General features: G+C 54.1%; 2 protein-coding genes across 8 annotated transcripts; one reads left to right on the top strand and one right to left on the bottom strand.

Annotated features, from left to right (window-relative positions):
* Window positions 1–2,422: 2,422 nt before the first annotated feature.
* Window positions 2,423–15,267, bottom strand: Zbtb45 (zinc finger and BTB domain containing 45). Of its 5 annotated transcripts, none has more exons than XM_042683293.1 (3): window positions 15,243–15,267; window positions 3,686–4,964; window positions 2,423–3,162 (listed from the first exon to the last, which is right to left on the bottom strand). In XM_042683293.1, exons 1-3 carry the CDS (start codon window positions 15,246–15,248, stop codon window positions 2,906–2,908), a joined length of 1,542 nt encoding a protein of 513 aa, XP_042539227.1. In that variant the 5' UTR covers window positions 15,249–15,267; the 3' UTR covers window positions 2,423–2,905. The 5 variants fall into 5 exon arrangements, with proteins under 5 accessions (XP_042539227.1, XP_042539228.1, XP_042539229.1 ...); XM_042683294.1 differs by lacking the exon at window positions 15,243–15,267 and adding an exon at window positions 6,517–6,601; XM_042683295.1 differs by lacking the exon at window positions 15,243–15,267 and adding an exon at window positions 6,328–6,372.
* A 1,454-nt stretch (window positions 15,268–16,721) lies between these two features.
* Trim28 (tripartite motif containing 28) lies at window positions 16,722–24,439 on the top strand. 3 transcript variants are annotated; one of them, XM_042683257.1, is made up of 17 exons: window positions 16,722–17,372; window positions 17,589–17,701; window positions 17,787–17,919; window positions 21,163–21,298; window positions 21,380–21,496; window positions 21,569–21,683; window positions 21,807–21,953; window positions 22,042–22,156; window positions 22,240–22,346; window positions 22,439–22,475; window positions 22,600–22,642; window positions 22,725–22,974; window positions 23,061–23,380; window positions 23,467–23,590; window positions 23,672–23,758; window positions 23,833–23,970; window positions 24,066–24,439. In XM_042683257.1, the coding sequence occupies exons 1-17, from the start codon at window positions 17,033–17,035 to the stop codon at window positions 24,240–24,242; spliced, it is 2,499 nt and encodes an 832-aa protein (XP_042539191.1). In that variant the 5' UTR covers window positions 16,722–17,032; the 3' UTR covers window positions 24,243–24,439. The 3 variants fall into 3 exon arrangements, with proteins under 3 accessions (XP_042539191.1, XP_042539192.1, XP_042539190.1); XM_042683258.1 differs by having other exon boundaries at window positions 22,600–22,645; window positions 22,728–22,974; XM_042683256.1 differs by having other exon boundaries at window positions 22,600–22,645.
* The last annotated feature ends 237 nt before the right edge of the window (window positions 24,440–24,676 follow it).

The following is a 24,676-nucleotide window of genomic DNA, read 5'->3' as shown; positions in this document are numbered from 1 at the left end:
TCTGGTTTTCTGGTGGTTAAATGGAGATGAGTCTTATAGCCGTTTCTGCCAGGGCTGGCTTTGAAATGATCCTCAGATCTCAGCCTCCTGAGTAGTTAGGATGACAGGCGTGAGCCTCTGGCACCCAGCAGGAATCTTTTTTTTTGGTTGGTTGTGGGGCTTGAACTCTGGACTTGGGTGCTGTCCCTGTGCTCCTGACTCAAGGCGAGCACTCTACTGCTTGAGCCACAGCACCACTTCTGGTTTTCTAGTGGTTAATTGGAGATGTCTCACATTTCTGCCTGGGCTGGCTTTGAACCATGATCCTCAGATCTCAGCCTCCTGAGTAGCTAGGATTACAGGCATGAGCCACCAGCGCCCGGCTAAGAATCTTTATAATAGGGACTCATGGCCAAATTCCGTCTCCACCATGAACTTATACTGGGACTCTACCTCACTTCAAGTATCCTTGTGAATTAGATTGAGTCTTGGGTTTAACCAATAGAGAAGCCTCATGGTCCGAAGCTTTTCAACTGTAGAGGGTGGGAAGGTGTGCTTCAAGCAGGTATACTCTGAAATTCACCTCTGGTGTCACTTTCACACACCCATCTGGGTAGCCCTTGGTCCTGCACCATTGCTGCTTTCCTTCTCTGCTCTCCCCTTATCACATCATCTACAGTCTTGGCTGTGCTTGATACCTAGCAGTCAGGGCCGATAGCAGCATAGCAGCTGGGCCCGAGAGATACCCTCCCCCCAAATCCTTGCTACAATTGGGATAGGGTCTCACTCAGGCTGGTGTGGACATGCGTGTGTTCAGCAAACTCTTTTGAATGAAACCCTTGCCACAGTACCAAAAATAAGGCACTTAAATTATCATGCTGATCAGAATAGTCCTAGGGCTTGAACTGTGGGCTTGGCTGTCTCTGAGGCTCCTTTTTGTACAAGGCTATCACTCTACCACTTGGGCCACTTCCAACTTTCCAGCTTCCTGGCTTTCCTGCCAGGCTGGCTTCAAACTGTGATCCTCAGATCTCAGTCTCCTGAGTAACTGCCATTATAGGCATGAGCCACTAGCACCCCATGGAGAGGCAAATCTTAAGTTCATGACTCTTTTTTTTTTTTCCGCTGTGGGGCCTGAACTCTGGTCCTGGGCGCTGTCCCTCAGCTCTTCAGCTCAAGGCTAGCGCTCTACCACTTGAGCCACAGCACCACTTCCGGCTTTTTTCTTTTTGCTTATGTGGTGCTGAGGAATCGAACCCAGGGCCTTAGGCATGCAAGACAAGCGCTCTACCACTGAGCCACCTTCCCAGCCCTCGTGACTCTTTTTTGTGGGTCATGGGGTTTGAACTCTGGGTCTGGTGCTGTCCCTGTGCTCTTCAGCTCAAGGCAAGCGCTTTACCACTTGAGCCATAGCACCACTTCCACTTTTCTAGTGGTTTATTAGAGGTAAGAGTCTCATGGACTTTTCTGCCCAGGCTAGCTTTGAACCATGATCCTCAGATCTCAGCCTCCCTGAGTAGCTAGGCTTACAGGTATGAGCCACCGGCACCTGGCTTGTGAGACTCATCTCCAATTAAACACCAGAAAAGAAAAGAAAAAAAAAGAAACCCCAGAGTGGCTGGGTGCTGGTGCATCATGCCTGTAACCCTAGCTACTCAGGAGGCTAAGATCTGAGGATCAGGGTTTGAAGCCAGCCTAGGCAAGAAGGTCTGTGAGATTCTTAGCTCCAACCAAACATTCTAAAACCAGAAGTAGAACTGTGGCTTGAGCCGGGCGCTGGTGGCTCACGCCTGTAATCCTAGCTACTCAGGAGGCTGAGATCTGAAGATCGCGGTTCAAAGCCAGCCCGGGCAGGAGAGACCATGAAACTCCTATCTCCAATAAACCACCAGAAAACCGGAAGTGGCGCTGTAGCTCAAGTGGTAGAGCGCTCACTTTGAGCTGAAGAGCTGAGGGACAGCACCCAGGCCCAGGGTTCAAGCCCCTCGACCGACAAAAAAAAAAAAACAAAAAAAAAAACCTGTGGCTTGAAGTGATAAGAGCATTAGCCTTAAGCAAAAGAGCTCAGGAACTGTGCCCAGGCCCTGAGTTCAAGCTCCACAACTGAGAAAACAAAACCACCCAACCAGAAGTGGAGATATGGTTTAAGTGGTAGAGTACTTTGTGCACAAAAACTCAGGGAGAGCGCGTAGGCCAAACTTGAGCCCTAAGATTAGCTCATGCATGTGTGCGTTTGCACATACCCACCCCTGCATCCTAACTGCAGCAGCACTCACTGTTAATGGGGCTGGGATTCCCTGCCCCATAGTGTTGGTGGCTCCAAAGCTACACCCACAGTATATTCAGCCCATCCAGACTCTCAAAATTTTGGGATGGTAAAGTAAACCATCCCAGCTATTCAGGAGAGCCTAGGACAGCCTAGTGAGTCTATGGTAACAACACACACTGGCCAAATGTCCTTTTATTAGAGTAGGGTCCCAAGGTTGGGCTCATTCCCTTGGTGGGTCCACCTGACCCTCCTTAGGTATCTGGTAAGGGAAGGGGAACTATGGGTGGGGAGTAAAAGGCCTAGCCCAGCCTAACATTGGGCTAGAGGATGGTCTGGCCTCACCTTGGTAGGGGAAGGGTTGCAAACTGGTGTCAGACACATGATTCCTCAGCTGCCGAGGTCTTGGGTGCTCAGCTTAGTCTGGAAATTGTCTAGTTCCTCAGCATCCCCTACCTGCTTTCCTACTCAGAGGATCAAAAGTGGGTGTGGAAAGAGAAAAGGCAGGAGGAGAGTATGGGCAGAAAAGGAGTAGGCTGGGCTGGACCCCGGGTTCGTGCAGAGGAAGGACTGGTCCCAGCCTGTTGGCCAAAATGTGGTCATGGTGCTGTGGCAAGTGTGGCCATTGCCCCTTGTTCGATTCTCCTGTGAGACTCCCCATCAGGGTGCAGGGTGTGCCGCCAGGTGGCGCTCCAGCAGCGCTCGGTGTGAGAAGACCTTGCCGCAGGCTGGACAGGGTGCTCGCTCAGGCCGGTGGGTACGCATGTGTACATTGAGTGAACTCTTTTGGGTGAATCGCTTGGCACAGACTGCGCACTGAAAGGCACGCACACCGGTGTGTGTGACCATGTGCTTGAGCAGGTAGTCGCGCAACGAGAAGGATCGCCAGCAAACTGCACACTGGTGTGGCTTCTCCCCTGTGGATGACAGGGCGAACCAGAATTGTTTGTCAGACCAATCCGCTCGCCAAAACCTTTCCCTGGTAGCAACCTTACCTTCCTTCCAAACCGGCCATCACCCCAGGATTCCCTTGCCTGTGGGGGGAAGCTCACTCTGGGATCCTCCTGGTCATCAGGAAGCCCTTCACAGGGACCCAGGACCCAAACTGTAATCCTTATATTCCATCTCCTGGCAGGGGGTCCTCACACCTGCTGCCCACACAGATCTTTCCCAATCTCTGGGGGCCTTCTTCCCATACTCACACCTTACCACAAATAAGGAGATAAGAGTACCTGCTGTGCTCCACATAGGTAGGGGAACCTTTCCTCCCTCACCTTACTAAATAAAGGGCTCAATTTCCTGGTCCCTGGGGTACCCAGAAAGCAATAAAGTCACAGAAGTGCCCAATTCTACCTAAGGCTTGGATTTCTGATGAATGAGGGTCTCAGAAACCTGTGTGGTGGGAGTATAAGTTTTTTTTTTCCCTCCCAACCAGCTCACCCGAATGGATGAACATGTGCTTGGTGTAGTTTTTCCGAGAGCTGAATGTCTTTCGGCAATGGCTACATTCGTAGGCTGACTGCTCAGCACCTGGTGCACGGACAGGTGTGGCTGAGGAGGCTGTGCCAGGAGCCACAGGTGGGACTGGCGCTTCCCCAAGCTGAGTGCTGGGAACTGCATCCGGCTGGAGCCCAGGGTAGAAGGCTGATGAGGGCACAGGAGCTGGGCTTGGCTGCGTGGAAGGGGGTGGCCCAGGTGGCCCGGGGGCCCCCAGGTGAAAAGGGAAGAGTGCAACAGTGGGCTCTGAGGTCTTCACGCCTGGTGCCCGGGACCCTGCTAGGGCGCAATCGGGCGGAACAGGGGTCTCCGAGGAACAGCCTTCTGCTGCAGTGCCATCCTCCTCGTGCCAAGCAGACATGTAGGGGTCTGGGAATGTGTCCTCAGCCACTGTAGCCCCTGGAAGGAAATCTCTTCCAGTACCGCCATAGTCTGCTAGGCCAGGAGGCCCAGGGCGATCGTCGCGAAGGCTGTCAGGGGCAGTGGTGAGGAAGCCTGTAGCACAGTCAGGAAAGGAAGGCGGTGCCTGGCTCTCCCCTAGGCCACCAGTTTCACCCTCTTCACACTCAGTCTCCTCATCAGTCTCCTCCTCGTCGTCCTCACCTCTGTCGTCAGGGGCTGTGGGCAATGCTGGCTGTGTATCTGGCCCCTCGGCCTTGCTAGGTGCCTGGGGTGCAGGCAGCTGCAGGCGTGCAGGCTGGCGCTGCTTGCGGCTGTGCGCAGTACCCAGGTGCCCGGGAGGTCGTGCAGCTAGCAAGTGGCGCAGGCGGTGGCGCAGCTGTGCAGGCGCAAGTGGCGGGGGCACCGGTGTAGGCAGGGCCACTGCTGCTGGGGTGCCCGGGGCACGTGCTCGGGCAATTATCTGGGTGCACTCATCGATGACCGTCTGGATGCGGAGCACCGATGCTGCAGTGAGCACCTGCAGCGCTTCGCCCTGAGCTACCACCAGTGAACCGCTATAGAGGAACTCTACAAGCTGGCGGACCGTCTGTGCTGGCACCACTGGGGGCACACGGATCTCGGAGTGGCCAAGCAGCAGCTTGTCCTGGAAGAAAGGTGAACCCGCAGCCAGCACGCATCGGTGCGCACGCAGTGAGGCCTCGCGAATGCGCACAGTCACATCACAAAAGTGCCCCCCCAGCCTCTGTCCATTGAGGGTCTCAAGCAGGGAGCGGGAAAAGTTCTGAAGGTGGATGTGGTGCACTGCCTCTGCCGCCGCCATCTGCGTGGGACGAGGACATAGGACAGGGGAGGTCATTCAAGGGTCTCTTCTGCCCCAGCATCCTGGTCACCTCAGCCACCACCACAGGGCAGGTGGCTCCCAGGCCTGGCTGACTTCATCCCTTCCCAAAACAGTCCGTTTCCAACTCAGAGCTCCTCCCATGCTCCTGCTCAAAGTCCTTTGAAATGCTTTACACCTTACAGCGTCCAGCATGCCTCCTAGCCTTTCTCTGCCCCAAGGAGAGCTCACCCAGGTCCAACTCCAGTATTCTTATGACACCTCCAAATTCTCTACTACACCTACCAAGCAAGTGACCTCTACCAGCTGTGTTCACTTCCCCGCTACCAAACAGGGTTGTTATTCTTGGTTCATTCTGTACCCACTTCAGGTCCCAGGTGGTCAACAAGTAGGATACACAGACAGGTGTCCACTGTCTACCAGTATGTCAAGGCCGAGACACACTACTCAATGCTGCCCCTGTGCCTTTAGGGTCTATCGGGGTTCTCAAGCTCAGTCCTTTTTGTTGTTGTAGTCGGTTGCGGGTCTTGAACTCAGGGCCTGAGCATAAGGCTGGCGTTCTGCCACTTTGAGGCACAGCACCTGTTTTCTGTCTTAGGGACCGTCTTTTTTTTTTGATCGGTCGTGGGGTTTGAACTCTGGGCTTGGGCACTGCCCTTGTGCTCTTCAGCTCAAGGCGAGCGCTCTACTGTTTGAGCCCCAATGCCACTTCTGGTTTTCTAGTGGTTTATTGGAGATAAGAGTCTCACAGACTTTCCTGCCCCGGCTGGCTTTGAACCTCGATCCTCAGATCTCAGCCTCCTGAGTAGCTAGGGTGACAGGCGTGAGCCACCGGCGCCCGGCTAGGACTGCTTCCATCTTAGCCTGACTGGGATTACAGGCGGGAGCCCCAGCGCCCGGCCCCGCCTTGGGCTTCTGAAGCAAAACAACAACAGAATAAACCCTCTTTCCTTCACTGCAGCCGACCACCCTCCTTTCCCGGGACCGACGTCTGACCTCAGTGCATCTCCCAGGCTGCAGCAGCATCGCTGCCGCCGGACGCCGCGCCCCCAAGGCCCACCAACGGGTCCTCGCAAGGGCAGCGGCTAGGGAAGCGCGGCGAGGCCGAGCCGGCCCGAAGCGCGGAGCCCACTGCACCGCGGCAAGCCTCCCCGCGGCCGCGGCCTCCATCACGCGCCCGCCCCGGGTCAGCTCCCCGCCCCGCAGGGCTCCAGACCTCGTCTCCGCTACCCCTGGCCCCTCGGAGCCGCCTCACCCGGAGGCAGCAGCGCCTTCCCGGATCCTCAGAACAAAGACCCGGCGGGTGGGGGGGTCTCCCCGCCACGCCTCTGTCCACGTCACGCACCTCGCTCCGAGCGCTCGGCCCGCGCCGCGCACCAGCACCCGCCCCGCTCAGCGCCCGGGTCCCCCAGTCCCGCGGCGGCCCCGGCTTCCCGCCGCCGCGCCCGCGGCCTGACCCTGTAGCGCCCTCTCGCGCCCGCAGAGGGCGCCGGGCCCGGCCTCGGCCCGCCCCGGCCTCCCCGCCCGGCCCCACCTCCAACTTCTGCTCCGGCCGCAGCCCGGCAATGGCCACCGCTGTTCACCAACCCGGAGTCCGAACTTCCGGGTCGCGACGCCGGCGGAACCTAGGGCCGCGGCGGCCACGGCACGCGCTCTGCGGCACGCTTCCGGGGTTTCTATGGAGATCTGCCGCCGCCAGGCCACACTTCCGCTTCCTGTTGGGAGCGGAACCAAACTCTCCGAAGCCGGAATGGCGGGGACGACGGGGTTGACGGGGTTTCCGGTCCAGAGCACGCTTCCGTCGTAGCCCTGGCGACCAGGTAGGCCTGAGCCACTCACAGGCCTCCTCTCGGCGCTTGGGACCCTACCGCGGGGACCCCGGGGCAGCCGCGGAGACGGTCTTCCGGCCCGAGGTCGCCCCCCATTCCCCGAGCGGCCTGGACGCCTCCTCGCGGCGACGCCGCCGTCCTGCCCTCACTCAGGCCGCCCGGAGCTGAGGTGCCTCCGTCCGACCTAAGCAGTCCGAAAGAGGCGAGGGAGCCTCGGAGAGGACCTGCCGAAGCCCTCGGGGGACAGGGTCTACCCGCAGGGCGGGCTGGGCGGAGAGCCGACTCAGCCTCGCCCTGACCCGGGCCTGGGGCCGGAGCACGGCGGAGGGGCCTGGGCCGGAGGGTTTGGGCTGAGGGCCCCGGTGCCCTTCGCCTTTCACGGTAGATCCAGAGTCACAGCCGGAGGCTGACGGTCACCTTCCGAGGAGAGCCGGGAGGGATGCCTGCCTCGCACCTTAGGTCGGTAGCTGTGATGTTTTGAGGGTTGGGAGGAAGAAAAATATACCCAGTGGCAAACACGATTAAAACCCACATCTAAGCCGTTTGCGGGTGGCTCATGCCTGTCAGCTGCTGAGGAGGCTGAGATCTGAGGATCGCGGTTCAAAGCCAGCCTGGGCAGAAAAGTCTGTGAGACTCATCTCCAATAAACTACTCTGAAAAGGCCGGAAATAGTGCTGTGGCTAAATCGTAGAGCGCTAGCCTTGAACACAAAGAGGCTCAGCAGGCCCTGAGTTCAAGCCCCAGGACTGAAAAAAAAAATCCAAATCTAAAGTGGGAACCTGGTGCTCATACCTATAATCCTAGCTGCTCAGGAAGCTGGATCTGAGTATTGTAGTTCCGATTATGCTTGGGAGACAAACACAGGAGACTCCTACTACCAGTTAACCACCAACAAAGCTAAAAGTAGAGCTGTAGTTCAAGTGATAGAGCCCCAGCCTCCCGTGAAAAAGCCAGGCAAGAGTCCAATTCCCTGAGTTCAAACCCAGTACCGACACACACACAATTACTGAAAAAGATTACTCTGTTGAGTTGGCATTGTGAAATTAATAGCCATATTGGTTTAGAAACAAACAATTTTTCCCATTTGCACAGGGACATAAGCACTGTATTAAATATGAAAGGTCTTATCTATGTGGATTTGATTACAGAAACTAATTCTCTAAAGAACTTTAAGAAAATATTACTAATCAAGTGATCTTAAAATAAGATAACCTGGGATTATTTGGGTAGTTCCAGGGTAAACATCACAAGACACTTAAAGACAGGAAGACTAGGGGCTGGGAAGGTGGCTCAGTGGTAGAACACTTGCCTTGCTTGCATGAGGCTCTGGGTTCGATTCCTCAGTACCACATAAGCAGAAAAAAAAAAGCCGGAAGTGGTGCTATGGCTCAAGTGGTAGAGCACTAGCTTTGAGCTGAGGGACAGTGCCCAGGGCCCAGAATTCAGGCCCCACGACCGGACCCTCCCCCCCCCAAAAAAAGACAGGAAGACTAGGTTTGAGACCTTGGTTCAAATAATAGAGTACCTCAAAAGCCCAAGTCCCAAGTCCAAACGCTAGTATCCCCCCACCAAAAAAAAAAAAAAGTATACTAAACTTGGGAGAAGAACAAATCAACAGAATCCAAGACGAGCCCAGGACAATAACTTGGAAGAAAATAAGGACCTCAGCACTACAGCTGGATGAAACTGCTTTCTGCCCACAATTCGAATGAGCTAAGAAGTAGATTCCTCAGTCAGGTACCAGTGGCTCACACCTGTAATTCTAGCTTCTAAGGAGGCTGATCTCTGAGGATCACAGTTCAAAGCCACCCCAGGCAGGAAAGGCCATGCAACTCTGATCTTCAATAGACTACCAGAAAACTGGAACTGGCGCTGTGGCTCAAAATATTAGAGTGCTAGTGTTGAGCAAAAAGAGCTCAGGGTCAGTGCCCAGGCCATGAGTTCAAGCCCCACAATCCACCAGCAAAAAACCTCTGGAATATTCTAGACCAGCTGATTGGTAGCCAATGCACCCCTCCCCTTATTTATTGTCATAGGACTTGAACTCAGGGCCTGGACACTGTCCCTGAACATTTTGCTCAAGGCTATTATTTTACCACTGGAGCCACAGCTCCACTTCCAGCTTTTTGGTGGTTACGTGGAGATGGACTTTCCTTCCAGGCTGCCTTTGAACCATGAACTTCAGATCTCAGATCTCTTCCTCAGTAGCTAGGATTACAGACGTGAGCCACCTGCTCTTGGATCCAATGCCCTTTTTTTTAAGTAGAAAAGGGTGTTGCAGCCAAAAGCTGATGACTCAAGCTAGTAATCCTAGCTACTCTAAGAGTCTCTGATCTGAGGATTTCGGTTTGTAGCCAGCTCAGGCAGAAAAGCCCCCATGGGACTCTTATCTCCAATTAACCACTCAAAAAACAGAAGTGGAGTTGTACTCCAAGTACTAGAGCACTAGCCTGGAGCAGAAGAGCTAGGAACCAGTGCCCAGGCCCTAACCGCCTAAAGAAAAAGGGTGTCGCTGGGCACAGGTGGCTCAAGCCTATAATCCTAGCTACGCTGGAGGCTGAAATCTGAGGATCGTGGTTCAAAGCCAGCCTGGGCAGGAAAGTTCATGAGACTCTTTATCTCCAATAAACCACCAGAAAATGAGAAGTGGTGGTGTGGCTCAAGTGATGGATCTCTGGCCTTGAGCTGAAGAGCGTAGGGACAGTGCCCAGGCCCAGAGTTCAAGCCCCATGACTGACCACCACCACCAACAAAAAAAAGGGGTGTTGCTTTCAGCCTTTGAGTGTGCTCATTTGTTTTAGTAGCAACAGAAAACAAGTATACTTGTTAAGATCCAGAGCCTCCACACAGAAAGTATGAAAATTCTGTTGTTTTTCTCACTTGATGAACCCAGTAGCATATCCTGTATAGCTAAGGCATAACTCTCCTACATCAGCCTCCCTAGTGCTAGGATTTTGGGTTTACTCCATTTGACAACACACCAGCTTCACATCTGTTTTCTCTACTCAGTGCTTGGTCTCCCCAGCCTGCATGAGACACCTCTTTGATCTCATTCCCCTTACAGCAGCTCTTGCAACTCCAACCTACAAACAGAAACAATAGAGCTTCCATGGATGGAAGAGGCTCACTGAGTTGGAAAAAGAACAATGAACAGGGCTGGGAAGGTTGCTCAGTGGTAGAGCGCTTGCCTTGCATGCATGAGGCCCTGGGTTCGATTCCTCAGCACCACATAAGCAGGAAAAAAAAAGCCAGTAGTGGTGCTATGGCTCAAGTGGTAGAGCGCTATTGAGCTGAAGAGCTAAGAGACAGTGCCCAGGCCCAGAGTTCAGGCCCCACGACCGGACACCCCCCCCCCAAAAAAAAAAAAAGAACAAACAGCTAGAAAGGTATGACACTGAAACCTGAGTTTTAGACCCCAGGTCCAGACTTCTGGAGTTCTATGTTAAGTGTCAGTAGCCACTCCTCTGCCAAAGGGGCAGAGAAAGGAGATTCATTACATGGCATGGCAGACTTGGGAAGCCATCCTTCAGCCTCTCTTCAGCTGTCTTTTGAGTGCTACAGGTTTAAATAGACAACAGGAGCGTTGTAATGTGGAATTAAAAAGCCCCAGGCCTCATTATCTCAGTCCTTGTAAAGCATAAGGCTCCAGAGAAATTATTCCTTCATCACTTGAGAAAGAACAGCCTGGCTAAGATAAACAGGTCACTGATGCCCTGGTTCATTCTTTGCAGGGTTCCAAGTGACTTTAGGAGAGAAGGGCAAAGGGCAGATACAAAATGGAGGCTGGGACAGGGGCTAGTGACTTACACCTGTGATCTTGGCTACTCAGGAGGCTGGGATCTGAAGATCGCAGTTTGAAGCCAGCCAGGGCAAAGTCTTGGATCTCCAATTAACCACAGAAAACTAAAAGTGGAGGTGAGGCTCAAGTAGTAGAGCACTAGCCTTGCACCCAAAAACTCAGAGACAACACCCAGGTCCAGAGTTCAATCCCCAGGGCCAGTAACAAAAAAAGATTTGGGAAACCTAGCTTTTCTGTTGCCTTTAGATAATTTATATGCAAAAGTATGGAATTAGTGCTTTTCCTGAAAAGCAGTTTTTTTAGTATCTGTTAAAGAGGAAGGTAGCTCTTTATGAGGCAAGTACAGGAACTGTGGGTTGTGTTAGTTACAGGACTGCAGGAGAAGGTGTCAGGGGTAGCAGGCATGCAGCCACTTGAGCTCTAGCTCCACCTCTGGCTTTTTGGGTAGTTAATTTAAGAGTCTCAAAGTAGTTGAGTGCTGAGGATTGCAGTTTGAAGCCAGACCAGGCGAAAAGTCTGGGAGACTCTTTTTTGCTGGTTCTGAGGCTTGAACTTGAGCTCTAGGCCTGAGCACTGTCTCTGAGCTCCTTTTGCTGTAGGCTAGCACTCTATCACTTAAAACTACAGCATCACTTCCATTTTTTTTTAATTTTCTTTTTCTTTTTCTATTGTGAAAATACTGTACAGAGGGGTTACAATTACAAGGACAAGATAATGAGTACATTTCTTATCAAGCATTGTAGCCTCCTCCTTTGTTTCTCCTTCCCATCCTCCTCCCGTCTCCCCACCAAAGTTGTAAAGTTGGTTTTCGACATAAGGACTGGTACATCTCATTGTTGCAATGGGTCCACCTGTATCCTACTTAAACGATTTGTTTTTCCCCTTCCCCTCCACAAATTATACCGACATCAAAGCAAGGGTTGTACTGTGGGGGAGGGACATACAAAGCAACAAAGAAATAATCTTATGTGTTAGAAACAATCCCATGAAAGAAAAAAACATTTGAATACATATCTTAGGGTCCATTCCTCTAACATCACCTTATCTGACCTTTTCTGCTTGACTCAGACATATACTAGATATTGCAAATAAGCCGGTTTTTTGTTTTTTTGTCTGTCTTGGGGCTTGAACTCTGGGCCTGGGCACTGTCCCTGAGAAGTTCAGCCCAAGCAAGACAAGCGCTCTACCACTTGAGCCACACTGGCACTTTGGAGATCTCAGTTGTGTGGACTTCCCTGCTGGCTTTGAGCCTCCAGCTTCCTGAGCAGCTAGGATTACAGGGATCAGCCCTAGGCACTCAGCTTCCTGGAGACTCTTATCTCCAATTAACTACCAAAAAAGCCAGAGGTGGGGCTAGAGCTCAAGTGGCTCCAAGCAAGCTACCCCTGAAGTCAAGAGCTTTTACAGACAGGGCCCATGCCCTGAGTTCAAGGCCCACCTCCTTGCAAAAAAAAAAAAAAAAAAAGTCAGCCAGTAAGCATACCCCTTAGGGCTGGGAAGGTGGCTCAGTGGTAGAGCGCTGCCTTGCATGCCTGAGGCCCTGGGTTCGATTCCTCAGCACCACATAAGCAAAAAGAAAAAAGCCGGAAGTGGCGCTGTGGTTCAAGTGGTAGAGTGCTAGCCTTGAGCTGAAGAGCTGAGGGACAGCGCCCAGGCCCAGAGTTCAGGCCCCAAGACCAGACCCAAAAGAAAAGAAAAGAAAGCATACCCCTTAGAAGGGCTTCCTTGTAAAAGGCAAATGGCTTGGCAAGTTGTGAGAATAAGCAGGGAATATGGGGGGGTCAGGTAAGGTGGAAAAGGGGCAGTTCATAAGGTTCTCAGAGACTACAGCTTAAAAAGGACCCAGAAGAGGCCTCAACACTAAGCCTATGAGAAGGTGGCAGAGGTGGTAGGAGCTAGGGTGGACCCCAGCAACACTCCTTCAAGATCCACCCAATAGGGGCTGGGAAGGTGGCTCAGTGGTAGAATGCTTACCTTGCATGCATGAGACCCTGCATTCGATTCCTTAGTACCACATATGCAGAAAAAGGCCAGAAGTAGTGCTGTGGCCCTAGTGGTGGTAGGGCACTAGCCTTGAGCTGAAGAGCTGAGGGACAGTGCCCAGGCCTACAGTTCTGCCCTCAGGACCAGCAAAAAAAATCATAGAAAGGTTCATCCAATTAGTAAAGGCAATCAAAATAGACTCAGTCAACAAATAAGGGTGGAGATAAAGCATTTTGGTATGTGCCAGAAAGGTTAAATGAGCTTTCATATGTAAAAGAACATCCTAACAGCCTGGCCCCACCCTCTGGAATTTAGTCCTTAGTAGGACCTTCCTTAATTGCCTCCTCTGGTTTCTGACCCCCCCCCCCCCCCTCATGCCCTAGGGGAAGGAATTTCCTTCCAATCCTAGAAATAGGCCTGGATCTTCACCATTATCCACTGCCTGAAGTAGCAGCCTTTTCCAGGTGCAGACGTCAATTTCTCCTCTTTTTTTTTTTTTTTTTGGTTGGTTGTGGGGCTTGCCTGGGCGCTGCCCTCAGCTCTTCAGCTCAAGGCCAGCACTCTACCACTTGAGCCACTACACCAATTCTGGTTTTCTGGTGGTTAATAGGAGATAAGAGTGTCTCTGTCTCAGACTATTTCTGCCCAGGCTGGCTTTGAACCATGATCCTCAGATCTCAGCTTCCTGAGTAACTAGGATTATAGGCTAGAGCCACCAGTGCCTGGCCAGTTACAAACACATGAAAACAAAAAGAGGTGGTCATATAACCTACACATAAAAGCAAAAAGGGCTAGGCACTGGTGACTTAGGCCTGAACTCCTAGCTATGTCTGAGGCTGTGATGAGGATTCCAGTTCAAAGCCAGCCCAGGCAGGAAAATCCACTAGATTCATCACTAGTTAACCACTCAAAAAGCCCACAGTGCAGGTGTGGCTTAAGTGGTAGAGCATTTTCATTGAGAAAAAAATGTGATAGTTCCCCCCCTCCCCCACCACGTTACACACACTAGGTGCTGGTGGCTCACTTCTGTAATCTTAGCTACTAAGGAGGCTGAGATTTGAGGATCACAGTTTGAAGCCAGCCCAGGCAGAAAAGTCTTTGAGACTTATCTCCAATTAACCACTAGAAAACCTGAAATGGCACTGTGGCTCAAAGTGATTGAGCACTAACCTTGAGCACAGAAGTTCAGGGGCAATGCCCAGGCCTCAAGTTCAAGTTCCTTGACCACCAAAAAAAGAAGAAAAAGAAAAGAGAAAAGAAACTGGGAGACAATGAGGGAGGGGTGACATTGTTCCAAAGGAAATGTACTCATTACCTGACTTATGTAACTGTCACCTCTGTACATTACCTTTACAATAAAATTTAAGAACTTAAAAAAAATAAAGAAACTAACCATAATGTTAATCTTCTTTCTCAGGGATAAACCCATATTCTGGGCGATGGTGGCTCAAGTCTGTAATCCTAGCTACTCCGGAGGCTGAGATCTGAGACTAGCAGTTCAAAGCCAGCCTGGGTTTAGGAATGTGGTTTAGTGGTAGAATGCTTGCCTAGCATGCATGGAGTCCTGGGTTTGATTCCTCAGTATCACAAACACAGAAAAAACCAGAAGTGGAGCTGTGACTCAAATGGTAGGGTATTAGCCTTGAGCAAAAACTCAGGGACAGTGCCCAGGCCCTGAGTTTAAGCCCCAGGACTGGCAACAAAACAAGTGCCAGGTGCTGGTGGCACCTAAATTCTAGCTACACACGAGGAGAAGATGTGAGGATTATGGTTCAAAGCCACCTTGGCAGTTAGGTCCCAGAGAGACTTAACTCCAATTAACTACCAGAAAACCGGAAGTGGAGCTATGGCTCAAGTGGTAGAGAGCTCAGCTTGAGCCCAAGAACTGAGGGACAGTGCCCAGGCCCAGAGTTCAAACCCCAGTACCAAAGACAAAGCAAAAACAACCAACCAACCAAGCCAGCCAGGGTATAAAAGTCCCCATGAGACCCTTAATCTACAATTAACCATTCAAAAACCAGAAGTGGAATTGTGGCTCAAAGTGGTACAGCGATGATCTTGAGCAAAAAGAGCTCAGGGCTAGCTGAGCGCCAGTGGCTCAAGCCTGTAATCCTAGCTACTCCGGAGGCTGAGATATGAGGATTACGGTTCAAAGCCAGGGACAGGAAAGTCCGTGAGACTCTTATCTCCAATAAACCACCAGAAAAGCAGAAGTGGTGCTGTGGCTCAAGTGGTAGAGCGCTGGCCTTGAGCTGAAGAGCTGAGGGACAGTGCCCAAGTTCAGAGTTCAAGCCTCACGACCGACCAAAAAAAAAAAAAAAGAGCTCAGAGCCAGTACCCAGGCCGAGTTCAAGTCCTCATAAAGGGTGCGGGTGCGCGTGCACGCGCGAGCATGCACACACACACACACACACACACACACACGAAAAGCAACAACAAAAAAGTGAGTCCACCAGACGTCCATGGCAGGTGGTCAGTGGTATATTAGCCCACGGTCTCTCCATCATATTAGGAGACACTCAGAAGGTCAGAGAGAACGCCTGAGAGGGAGGCAGTAGGAAGAGAGTACACACAACAAACTCTAGAGAGAAGCCTTATGTCTTGCCATATATACATATATATACCCTTCTACATGACATGGCTCCTCACCACCATTGTCTTGATGTTTCTGGCATCCGCCAGATGCCTGTGGAGGCCGTTCTCTCAGGGTGGTCTTTGCACCTCGCGTTCCCATCTAGTCTGGGGACCAGCATCACCGAGTTGCCTGGTGATGAGAAAATGCCACCAGGCCCTGCCCTTGGGGCTGCTTCCTGCGGGGGATGAAGATGTGGTCCAGGAGGAGGAATGGGACCTACTAAGATCATTCTGCAGAGTACAGAGTGCGGGCTGGGATGAACACTGAAGTCCGGAGGTCAGCGGTTAATGCCAAAGGGAAAGCCAGCCTGGGTGTAGACCCAAGGGGCGTCACGCCCAGCTCCCTCGCACACCTCCCAGGCCTTGGGGTGTTGGCACTGTTTTCTGCTCTACTCTCAGCGGGTGTTTGCGTCGGAGCCCGCGGGCCTTGGATCCCCGTCCCCTCCCACCCCCTGCTGGGATGCGGCTGGTGACCTTTGCGGGGTTGGGGCACGCCAAGCCCGGCCACCCCGCGTCCCGGCGCGGGGAGTGCGCCGCACCCTGGGAGGACCAGCACCTCACCCAGGCTTCACTGCAACGGCCCCCGGCGAGGAACAAAGGCCGGGGCGGGACGGAGCCTGGCGGCCCCCAGCTCCAAGGGGAACAAAGGCCCTGGGGTGAGCCGCGGCCCGCGTGGGCCCCGCCCCCCGCCCGCCCCTCGTCTCCCCCCCCGCCCGCCCCTCGTCCCCCCCCCCCCCCGCCCCGGGCCGCCTAGGCCTGGGCAAACGGGGTGGGGGCGGGGAAAGCTGCCCTCAGCTCCCGCTCCCGTTCCGCCTCCTCCGCAGGGGCTCACCCCACCGCACCCACCCCGGACTCCCGGGAGTGCCTCCAGACCGGGGCCCTCCCCGCAGGTCCTTCCCCGCGGGCCACCCTTTCCCGCCCGGGACAGATGCGGGCTTCCGGAAAGCGGATCCTTCCCAGACAGGCCTCCAGCCCACGTTAGAGCCTGGTCGACAGTAGGTGAGGTTTTGGGGGGACTGGGCGGGACTCTACGCTCACGCCGCCCTGGCTCACGGGTGCAGCGACTCGGAGCGCTGTGCGCCCAGAGGAAACTTGCTCCGAGCCCCGCGCCTCCCGCCGGGGCTGAGTGCGTGCCTCGACCTGGCCCCGCCCACAGAAGCCCCGCCCCTTCCCGGGGATTGGCGGTGCGCCGGCAAAAGGGGCGGGAAGGGACTAGAGGTTTGCACTACGCATGCGCGCGCACCGAGGTGCCTCGGCGGGTGCGTGGCCCGGTGCACCCCTCCACCTCACGCCGTCGTTAGTGGCCGAGACGTTTCTCTCCCCCGCCCCCCGCCCCCTTCCCCACCGCTACCCGCGTGGAGGGTGGGGAGGTCCGGGGTGGGTGGCCGCCCGCCGACGCGTGCGTACTCTCTGCCCTGCCGGAGGCTGCCGTTGTGGGCTCCGCCCCCGGGCGTGCAGCGCCCAACGCGCGTGCGCGGCGGCGCCAGTTATTTCTGTCCCGCCCCCAGGCCGCGGCTCTTTCTGCGAGCGGGCGCGCGGGCGAGCGGTCGTGTGCCAGCCCGGTTCGGATACGATCGGTGGCGGCTGCGGACCTGCGGACGCCGCCGTCGGGAGGCGAGCCGGCAGCAGCAGTCGGCGCAGTGTCTGGAGCACCCCACGCGCGGCCAGCGGAGACCCAGGAAACGCGTGGCGGTGTTCGGCCTCGCGGCGGCCGCGGCCCAGCCGTTGACGGCGAGCAGGACTGCGCCTGCGCAGCAGGCACTGCGCCCCCTCCTCCCCCTCTGGGCGCCCCCGGCGGCGTGTGAATGGCGGCCTCGGCGGCGGCGGCCTCCTCGGCGGCGGCCTCGGCCGCTGCGGGCAGCCCGGGCCCGGGCGAGACCTCGGCGGGCGGCGAAAAGCGCGCCGCCGCCTCTTCAGCCGCGGGCTCCGCCGCTGCCTCGGCCTCGGCGGCGTCGCCCGCGGCGGGCGGCGGCGAGGCGCTGGAGCTGCTGGAGCACTGCGGCGTGTGCCGGGAGCGTTTGCGGCCCGAGCGGGAGCCGCGGCTGTTGCCCTGTCTACACTCGGCCTGCAGCGCTTGCCTGGGGCCCGCGGCACCGGCCGCGGCCAACAGCGCGGGGGACGGCGGCGCGGCGGGCGACGGCGCCGGTGAGTGCGGCGCGCCGGGCCCCTCCCCCCCGCGGGCCGGCGGCCGGGCGGGGCGGGGGGGGGGGCGGTCCCCGACGCGGCGGCGGGGCCTGCGCTGGGCTGTGGCGAGCGGCACCTGGCTCACGTTAGGGGAGAGTGGGCTGGGGAGGGAGGCGGGCCGGCCGAGGCCCAGCCCGGCCCCCTTGCGCTAGCCTCACCGGCCCCCGCCCCCCGCAGTGGTGGACTGTCCCGTGTGCAAGCAGCAATGCTTCTTGAAAGACATCGTCGAGAACTACTTTATGCGCGACAGCGGGGGCAAGGCCGCCTCCGACGCCCAGGATGCCAACCAGGTGCGTGGTCCTCCCGCGTGCCCGCGATCGCGCCCCGCGGAGCCCCGCTTTATGACCCCAGCTTGAGCGTCTCCTCTCTCGACAGTGCTGCACTAGCTGTGAGGATAACGCTCCCGCTACCAGCTACTGCGTGGAGTGCTCCGAGCCGCTGTGCGAGACGTGTGTGGAGGCGCACCAGCGGGTGAAGTACACCAAGGACCACACCGTGCGCTCCACCGGTACGTGACGGCAGGATCTAGGAGTCCCCTTTTAATTGGCGTGTTCTGGAGATGTGCATGCGAAAGTGTGTCTCTGTGATTTTAATAAGGGATACCATCAGGAGGGCCGGAGCGCGGAACTCAGAAGTGAATGCTGGAGCTTTAGAGTGCTTTGTTTGGGGCATTATTTGGGCAGCATGGACATGGACCTGGAAGCATAGTGGTCCTCAGCCTGCCACGAAGGGTGCATAGCATTGTGGGTGTGAAAGGTTTAGCATATGCAGCTAGTGAAAGATATGCGATGCCGGAACTGCTGGTTTTTGGGTTCCCTGGTATGTGGCCTGGGAAATGAGGCTTCTGGGACAGATTTTTGTGCCAGTCCTGGGGAGATCTTGAATTTGGCCTTGAGTGTTCCTGAGCTCTTTTGCTCAGGGAAGCACTGTACCACTAACTGGAGCCTCAGGGGCGCGCGCGCGCGTGTGTGTGTGTGTGTGTGTGTGTGTGTGTGTGTAGATAATAGTTTGCTGGACTTTCTTCTGCCTGTTTTGGCTTTAAACTCTGACACTTAAGTTTCACAGGACTGCAGTTTGAGCCACCGGTGCCTGGCTAGGACCCCTTACTTTGGGGGGTGAGGGTTGTATTACGGGGAGGTTGATTTCAGTGCCACTTGAACACCTCCTGGGATGGGCCACTTTTTTTTTCCGTGTGTGCATGCATGTGCTCACATATGCACATGCCAGTCCTTTTGTTTTTGTTTTTGCTGATCCTGTGGTTTGAACTGAAGGCCTTGGCACTGTCCCTGAGCTTTTGCTGTACCACTTGAGCCCGCAGCATCATTTCCAACTTTTTCTGCGTATGTGGTACTGAAGAATCGAACTCAGGGTGTATCATGCATGATAGAGAAGCATCTACCACTAAGTCATATTCCCAGCCCTGCCACTCCCCTTTTATTCCTCTCAAGAGCACTACTTGATACAGTTCCACTTTTATTTATCTATTTTTTTTGGAGGGTCTAACTGGAGATTGAGTCTCAGATTTGTCTGCACTCACTTGCTTTGAACAGCAATCGTCTGATTACAACCTTCTGCATAGTTAAGAGTACAGCCACAAACCATTGGAGCCCAGCCTGGGGCAGGTTGAGAGAGAGAAAGAGTGTGTTTGTGTTTGGGGCCTGGGCACTACTGTCCTGAGGTTTTTTTTTTTTTTTGCTAAAATGGTTTCACTTGAGCCACACTTCAATTCTGGCTGAATTGGAGATGAGTTACACCTAATTTTATTGCCACAGCTGGCTGATTTTTTACTGTGATCCTAAGATCTCAATCACCTGAGTAGCTAGGATTACAGGTATAAGCCAAGGGTGTCCAGACAGGTTTTATGGATCAGCATTCATTCCAGGATCTGATCAACCTTGATATGGCCAGTCCCGTAATGCTCAAGGCAAGCGCTCTACCACTTGAGCCACAGCACCACTTCTGGCTTTTTCTGCTTATGTGGTGGTGAGGAATTGTACCCAGGGCCTCATGCATGCCAGGCAAACACTCTACCACTGAGCCACCTTCCCAGCCCCTCAAGAGGCTGAGACCTAAGGATCTGGGTTCAAAGCCAGCCCAGACAGGAAAGTGAGACTTTCATCTCCCACTTACCACCAGAAAATCACAAGTGATACTGTAACTCAAAGTAGTAGAGTCCCCAGGCCCTGAATTCAAGCCCCCATGATCTTTTAACTCTTCTGTTTTTGGTGGTACTGGCAGTTTAACTCACAACCTTATGCTTGCTGCACACAGTCTACCATTTGAGTTACTCCAGATTTTTTTTTTTTTTTTTTTTGGGCCTGGTGGTAGGGCCTGAACTCTGGGCCTGGACGCTGTCCCTCAGCTCTTCAGCTCAAGGCTAGTGCTCTACCACTTGAGCCACTGTGACACCTCCCATTTTCTGGAGGTTAATTGGAGATAAGAGTCTCACAGACTTCCTGCTGAGGCTGGCTTTTTGAACCCTTCCTGAGTAGGCCAGGCACCCCACTCATTTTGTTTAATGACTTTCGGAGTAGGATATCAGGGTTTTTTTTGCTTGAGCTCAGCCCTAAACCATAGTCTTACATAGTTGGTTGAGTTGGGGGGAATCCTGGTAAATTTTCCTATCCCAAGCTATTCTCTAATTTCTGCCTTCTGAGTATCTGAGGTTACAGGCATGAACCATTGGGTTTCATGAACTGCCTTGATATTACAGTTTCTTGGCCTAGAAGATAGATTGTTTTTTTTTTTTTTTTTTTTTGGGTTCGGTCGTGGGGCCTGAACTCTGGGCCTGGGTGCTGTCCCTCAGCTCTTCAGCTCAAGGCTAGCGCTCTACCACTTGAGCCACAGCACCACTTCCGGCTTTTTTTTTTCTTATGTGGTGCTGAGGAATTGAACCCAGGGCCTCATGCATGCTAGGCAAGAGCTCTACCACTGAGCCACCTTCCCAGCCCTAGAAGATAGATTGTAATGAAGGATGGTGGCTTATCAGCTTTTAAGAACCAGGATGGATGCACAGGGAGATTTACAGAAATCCTACTTTCCAGAGTTGCACAAGTGGGTTGCATTGGGGAAGCTAATGCCCATGTTCAGTAGTGTAGTTAGTGTTTAGTTGTTCATGTAGTATTTGTGATGAAAGAGACTGCCATGCCCAGCCAGCTTGTTTTTTTGTGTGGGTACTGGAGCTTGAACTCTCAGGGCTAGGTGTTATTCCTTCATGTTTTCCTTAAGGCTAGCTCCATAGCACTTAGACCACAGCTTTGCTTTCTGCATTTTGCTGGTTAACTGGAGATAGAAGGGGCTCTTCTGTCATTCTGAGGACCCCAGTGTGATACCTTGCATTCCAGTCTGAAGTAGGCTGTGGAAACTGTGGCTTGTGTAATGAGAGACTTAGGCATTTTCTTAACTATGGGACAGGGAAGATTGCCATAAGCAGAGGAGAAGGCTAATTGGCATATGGCTTGTAGGCAGGTAGCACTGCACCTTCCTGGACAGGTTTTCAGGGAATGGCAAGGAGGGTGTTACCTTAACAGACTGTTCTGTTGTGCTAACTCCTTTTACATTTTCTTCTCAGAAATTAGAATAGACTTTTGGCCATTTTAGAGGGTTCTGGGAACAAGAAGCTGCCATTGCTATATCTTTCCAGTAGGCAGGCTAAGGTTTAATATAATGAACAGACAGGAAATGAGTCCCAAATTATCTACCATGCGTGGTGGCTAAGTTCAAAGGTGCATCTTGATGTTTCCCACTTCAGGGCCAGCCAAGTCTCGGGATGGTGAACGTACTGTCTATTGCAATGTGCACAAGCATGAACCCCTTGTGCTGTTCTGTGAGAGCTGTGATACCCTCACCTGTCGGGACTGCCAGCTCAATGCCCATAAGGACCACCAGTGAGTTATGTCCTGAGTCACAGTTGGTGTGTGGTGCCAATTCTTCCTGGCCCTTGCATGCAGGTTCACATTTGCTTTCAGGTATCAGTTCCTGGAGGATGCAGTGAGGAACCAGCGTAAGCTGCTAGCTTCACTGGTGAAGCGCCTTGGGGACAAACATGCTACACTGCAGAAGAGTACCAAGGAGGTTCGCAGCTCGTAAGTGTGGGTGCCAGGGCTGTGAGGTGGCCTGGGGCGGGACTTCCTGGCCTGACTTGCCCTGTGTCCTAGGATTCGCCAGGTGTCTGATGTGCAGAAGCGTGTGCAGGTTGATGTCAAGATGGCCATCCTGCAGATCATGAAGGAGTTGAACAAGCGAGGTCGTGTGCTGGTCAACGATGCCCAGGTGGGTCATGCATATCAGGTGGGGTGGTGCCTGGGCCCTTTTTCCTGGTTGATGCCATCCAGATAGAGGCAGATTCCAGAGGTCATCTGCCTTCTTTGCTCACTTTGTTCCCCTGGCCTGCAGAAGGTGACTGAGGGGCAGCAGGAACGCCTGGAGCGGCAGCACTGGACCATGACCAAGATCCAGAAGCATCAGGAGCACATCCTGCGGTTTGCCTCTTGGGCTCTGGAAAGTGACAACAGCACTGCCCTACTGCTTTCCAAGAAGCTGGTATGTGGTGATGGGCCTGGAGCAGGTTTCTTCAGCATCATTGGGCCTCTTGTTCATTGTACTTTGACCCACCTGCTGTCCCCACCAGATCTATTTCCAGCTGCATCGAGCCCTTAAAATGATTGTGGATCCTGTGGAGCCACACGGTGAGATGAAGTTTCAGTGGGACCTCAATGCCTGGACCAAGAGTGCTGAAGCCTTTGGTGGGTCTTACTCCTTTGCCTTTGCTCTTACTTGTTTTTCCACCCCAGGTGTTGTGTTTACTTAGGCCTTTCTCTTCCTTTAGGCAAGATTGTGGCTGAGCGTCCTGGTACCAACTCCACAGGTCCTCCACCCATGGCTCCACCACGAGCCCCCGGACCCCTGAGTAAGCAAGGCTCTGGCAGCAGCCAGGTAAGCAGGCTAGAGGACCCAGGTAGCAGCAGAGAACAGTTCCATGGGGTATGTCTGCCTTACTGAGGTTATCTGCTTTGTTCTGTCTATAGCCTACGGAGGTACAGGAAGGCTATGGTTTTGGGTCAGGTAAGTGTAGCTCAGACTGGTAAGTGGGAGGTTCCCAGTGATTGCCCAGTGTCTATTCTAACTTGCTTCCTTTATCTACTATTTGAGCCATATCCCCATCTCTCTACTTGTCGTTTCTGAGCAGATGATCCCTACTCAAGTGCAGAGCCTCATGTATCAGGCATGAAGCGGTGAGTGTGGCATTCCCCTGGGGTGGCAAGTAGTTGGAAGGATAGGGATGGGGGCACTCATGCCAAGGTCTGTCTATAGGTCGTCCCGCACAGCTGAGGGTGAGGTGAGTGGCCTCATGCGCAAGGTGCCCCGGGTGAGCCTTGAACGCCTAGACCTGGACCTTACAGCTGATAGCCAGCCACCAGTCTTCAAAGTCTTTCCCGGCAGCACCACTGAGGACTACAACCTCATTGTCATTGAGAGAGGTGCTGCAGCAGCTGGTCAGTCAGGGGCTGTGCCCCCAGGGGCTCCTGGTGCCTCTCCCCTGCCTGCCATGGCCATTGTTAAGGTGAGCTTGCCCTAAGGGGCCGAGTTTGAAGGATAATGTTCACTAGATATGAACTCCTACTACTTGAAATCTGATTGCCTTGCCAGGAGGAGGAGACAGAGGCTGCCATTGGAGCCCCACCCACTGCCACTGAGGGTCCTGAGACCAAGCCTGTGCTCATGGCTCTGACGGAGGGCCCTGGCCCCGAGGGCCCCCGCTTGGCCTCCCCGAGTGGCAGTACTAGCTCTGGCCTAGAGGTGGTGGCTCCTGAGGGCCCTTCAGCCCCCGCTGGTGGCCCAGGTGCCCTCGATGACAGCGCCACCATCTGCCGTGTCTGCCAGAAGCCAGGAGACTTGGTCATGTGTAACCAGTGCGAGTTTTGTTTCCACCTTGACTGCCATCTCCCTGCCCTACAGGATGTGCCAGGGTGTGTGCAAGGCTGGGTGGGTGGGTTCTGGGCAGGGATGGGTGGGCTGAGCATAGACCTGTACTTTCGGTCACTTTTTGCCCTAGGGAGGAGTGGAGCTGCTCACTCTGCCATGTGCTTCCTGACCTGAAGGAGGAGGATGGCAGCCTTAGCTTGGATGGTGGGGACAGCACTGGTGTAGTGGCCAAGCTCTCACCAGCCAACCAGCGGGTGAGTAGCCAGACTTTGGTGTTTGGCCTTGTGGCAGAATCCCTCTCTGCAGCTCTGACATCTCCTTGTACCTGTTCATAGAAATGTGAACGTGTCCTGCTGGCGCTGTTCTGCCATGAGCCCTGCCGCCCTCTACACCAGCTGGTTACTGATTCTACCTTCTCCCTGGTGAGTGCCAAAACAGACAGGAGAGGAGGGGCAAATGCTGGCCTTAGCCTCATTGTGTGTCTGTCTGCACACAGGAGCAGCCTGGTGGTACCCTGGACCTAACCCTGATCCGTGCCCGCCTCCAAGAGAAGCTGTCACCCCCTTACAGTTCTCCACAGGAGTTTGCCCAGGATGTGGGCCGCATGTTCAAGCAGTTCAACAAGTTGACTGAGGTAAGCTGTGCCACCCGTGGGGGGTTTTGGACTGAAAGCGGGAGAGTGTCAGGAGCAGGACCCACCCACTCAACGCACCTCCCTGCCTGGCTCAGGACAAGGCGGATGTGCAGTCCATCATCGGCCTACAGCGTTTTTTCGAGACACGCATGAATGATGCCTTCGGTGACACCAAGTTCTCTGCTGTGTTGGTGGAGCCCCCACCGCTGAGTCTGCCCAGTGCTAACCTAAGTTCCCAGGAGCTGTCTGGTGGCCCTGGTGAGGGCCCCTGAAGCCAGATTGGCTCTGGTCTCTTCTGTCACCCCACGTTTGTCCTCCCCCCACCCCCAGGTGACCTGATCTCCTCCCTGGTGTCCTCTTCCCTCAGTCTCACAAAATGGTTTTTACTTCTGTGGATTTAATAAAAATTTCACCAGTTGCTCAGGCCTCTCCTGGTTGTGGGCTGTGGTCCTGAGACCTGGTCTCTGCATCTACTCATCCTTGTCCAATTACTCCCCCCCCCCCCCCCCCACTTCAGACCACCTGAAGCCTTCTCGATGCCAAGGGAATGTGGAAGAATATCATCCACTGACCGTTTTCCTGGGAGAGGAAGGGTCTTGCAGGGTGGAAGGTGGTATACATACCGGAGGCCTGAGCTGACAGAGTGCCCCACTGTACTTTGTATCCACCCTTGGTGTTTCCCATGCCTTTTGCACCGACACTTTCC

The sequence above is a fragment of the Dipodomys spectabilis genome, unplaced genomic scaffold (genome assembly GCF_019054845.1).
Source record: "Dipodomys spectabilis isolate Male_0828 unplaced genomic scaffold, ASM1905484v1 ptg000080l, whole genome shotgun sequence".
NCBI classification, from domain to species: domain Eukaryota; kingdom Metazoa; phylum Chordata; class Mammalia; order Rodentia; family Heteromyidae; genus Dipodomys; species Dipodomys spectabilis.
This window is presented reverse-complemented; position numbering and strand designations above follow the sequence as displayed.

Bases quoted from the DNA above. Each gene is read 5' to 3' on its own strand.
- Zbtb45 (XM_042683293.1), bottom strand. The intron at 3,163-3,685 runs GTGAGCTGGTTG...TGTCATCCACAG, and splicing joins GCACATGTTCATCCATTCGG to GGGAGAAGCCACACCAGTGT.
- Trim28 (XM_042683256.1), top strand. From the start codon at position 17,033: ATGGCGGCCTCGGCGGCGGCGGCCTCCTCGGCGGCGGCCTCGGCCGCT. The intron at 22,646-22,724 runs GTGAGTGTGGCA...GTCTGTCTATAG, and splicing joins CATGTATCAGGCATGAAGCG to GTCGTCCCGCACAGCTGAGG. The intron at 23,759-23,832 runs GTGAGTGCCAAA...GTCTGCACACAG, and splicing joins CTGATTCTACCTTCTCCCTG to GAGCAGCCTGGTGGTACCCT.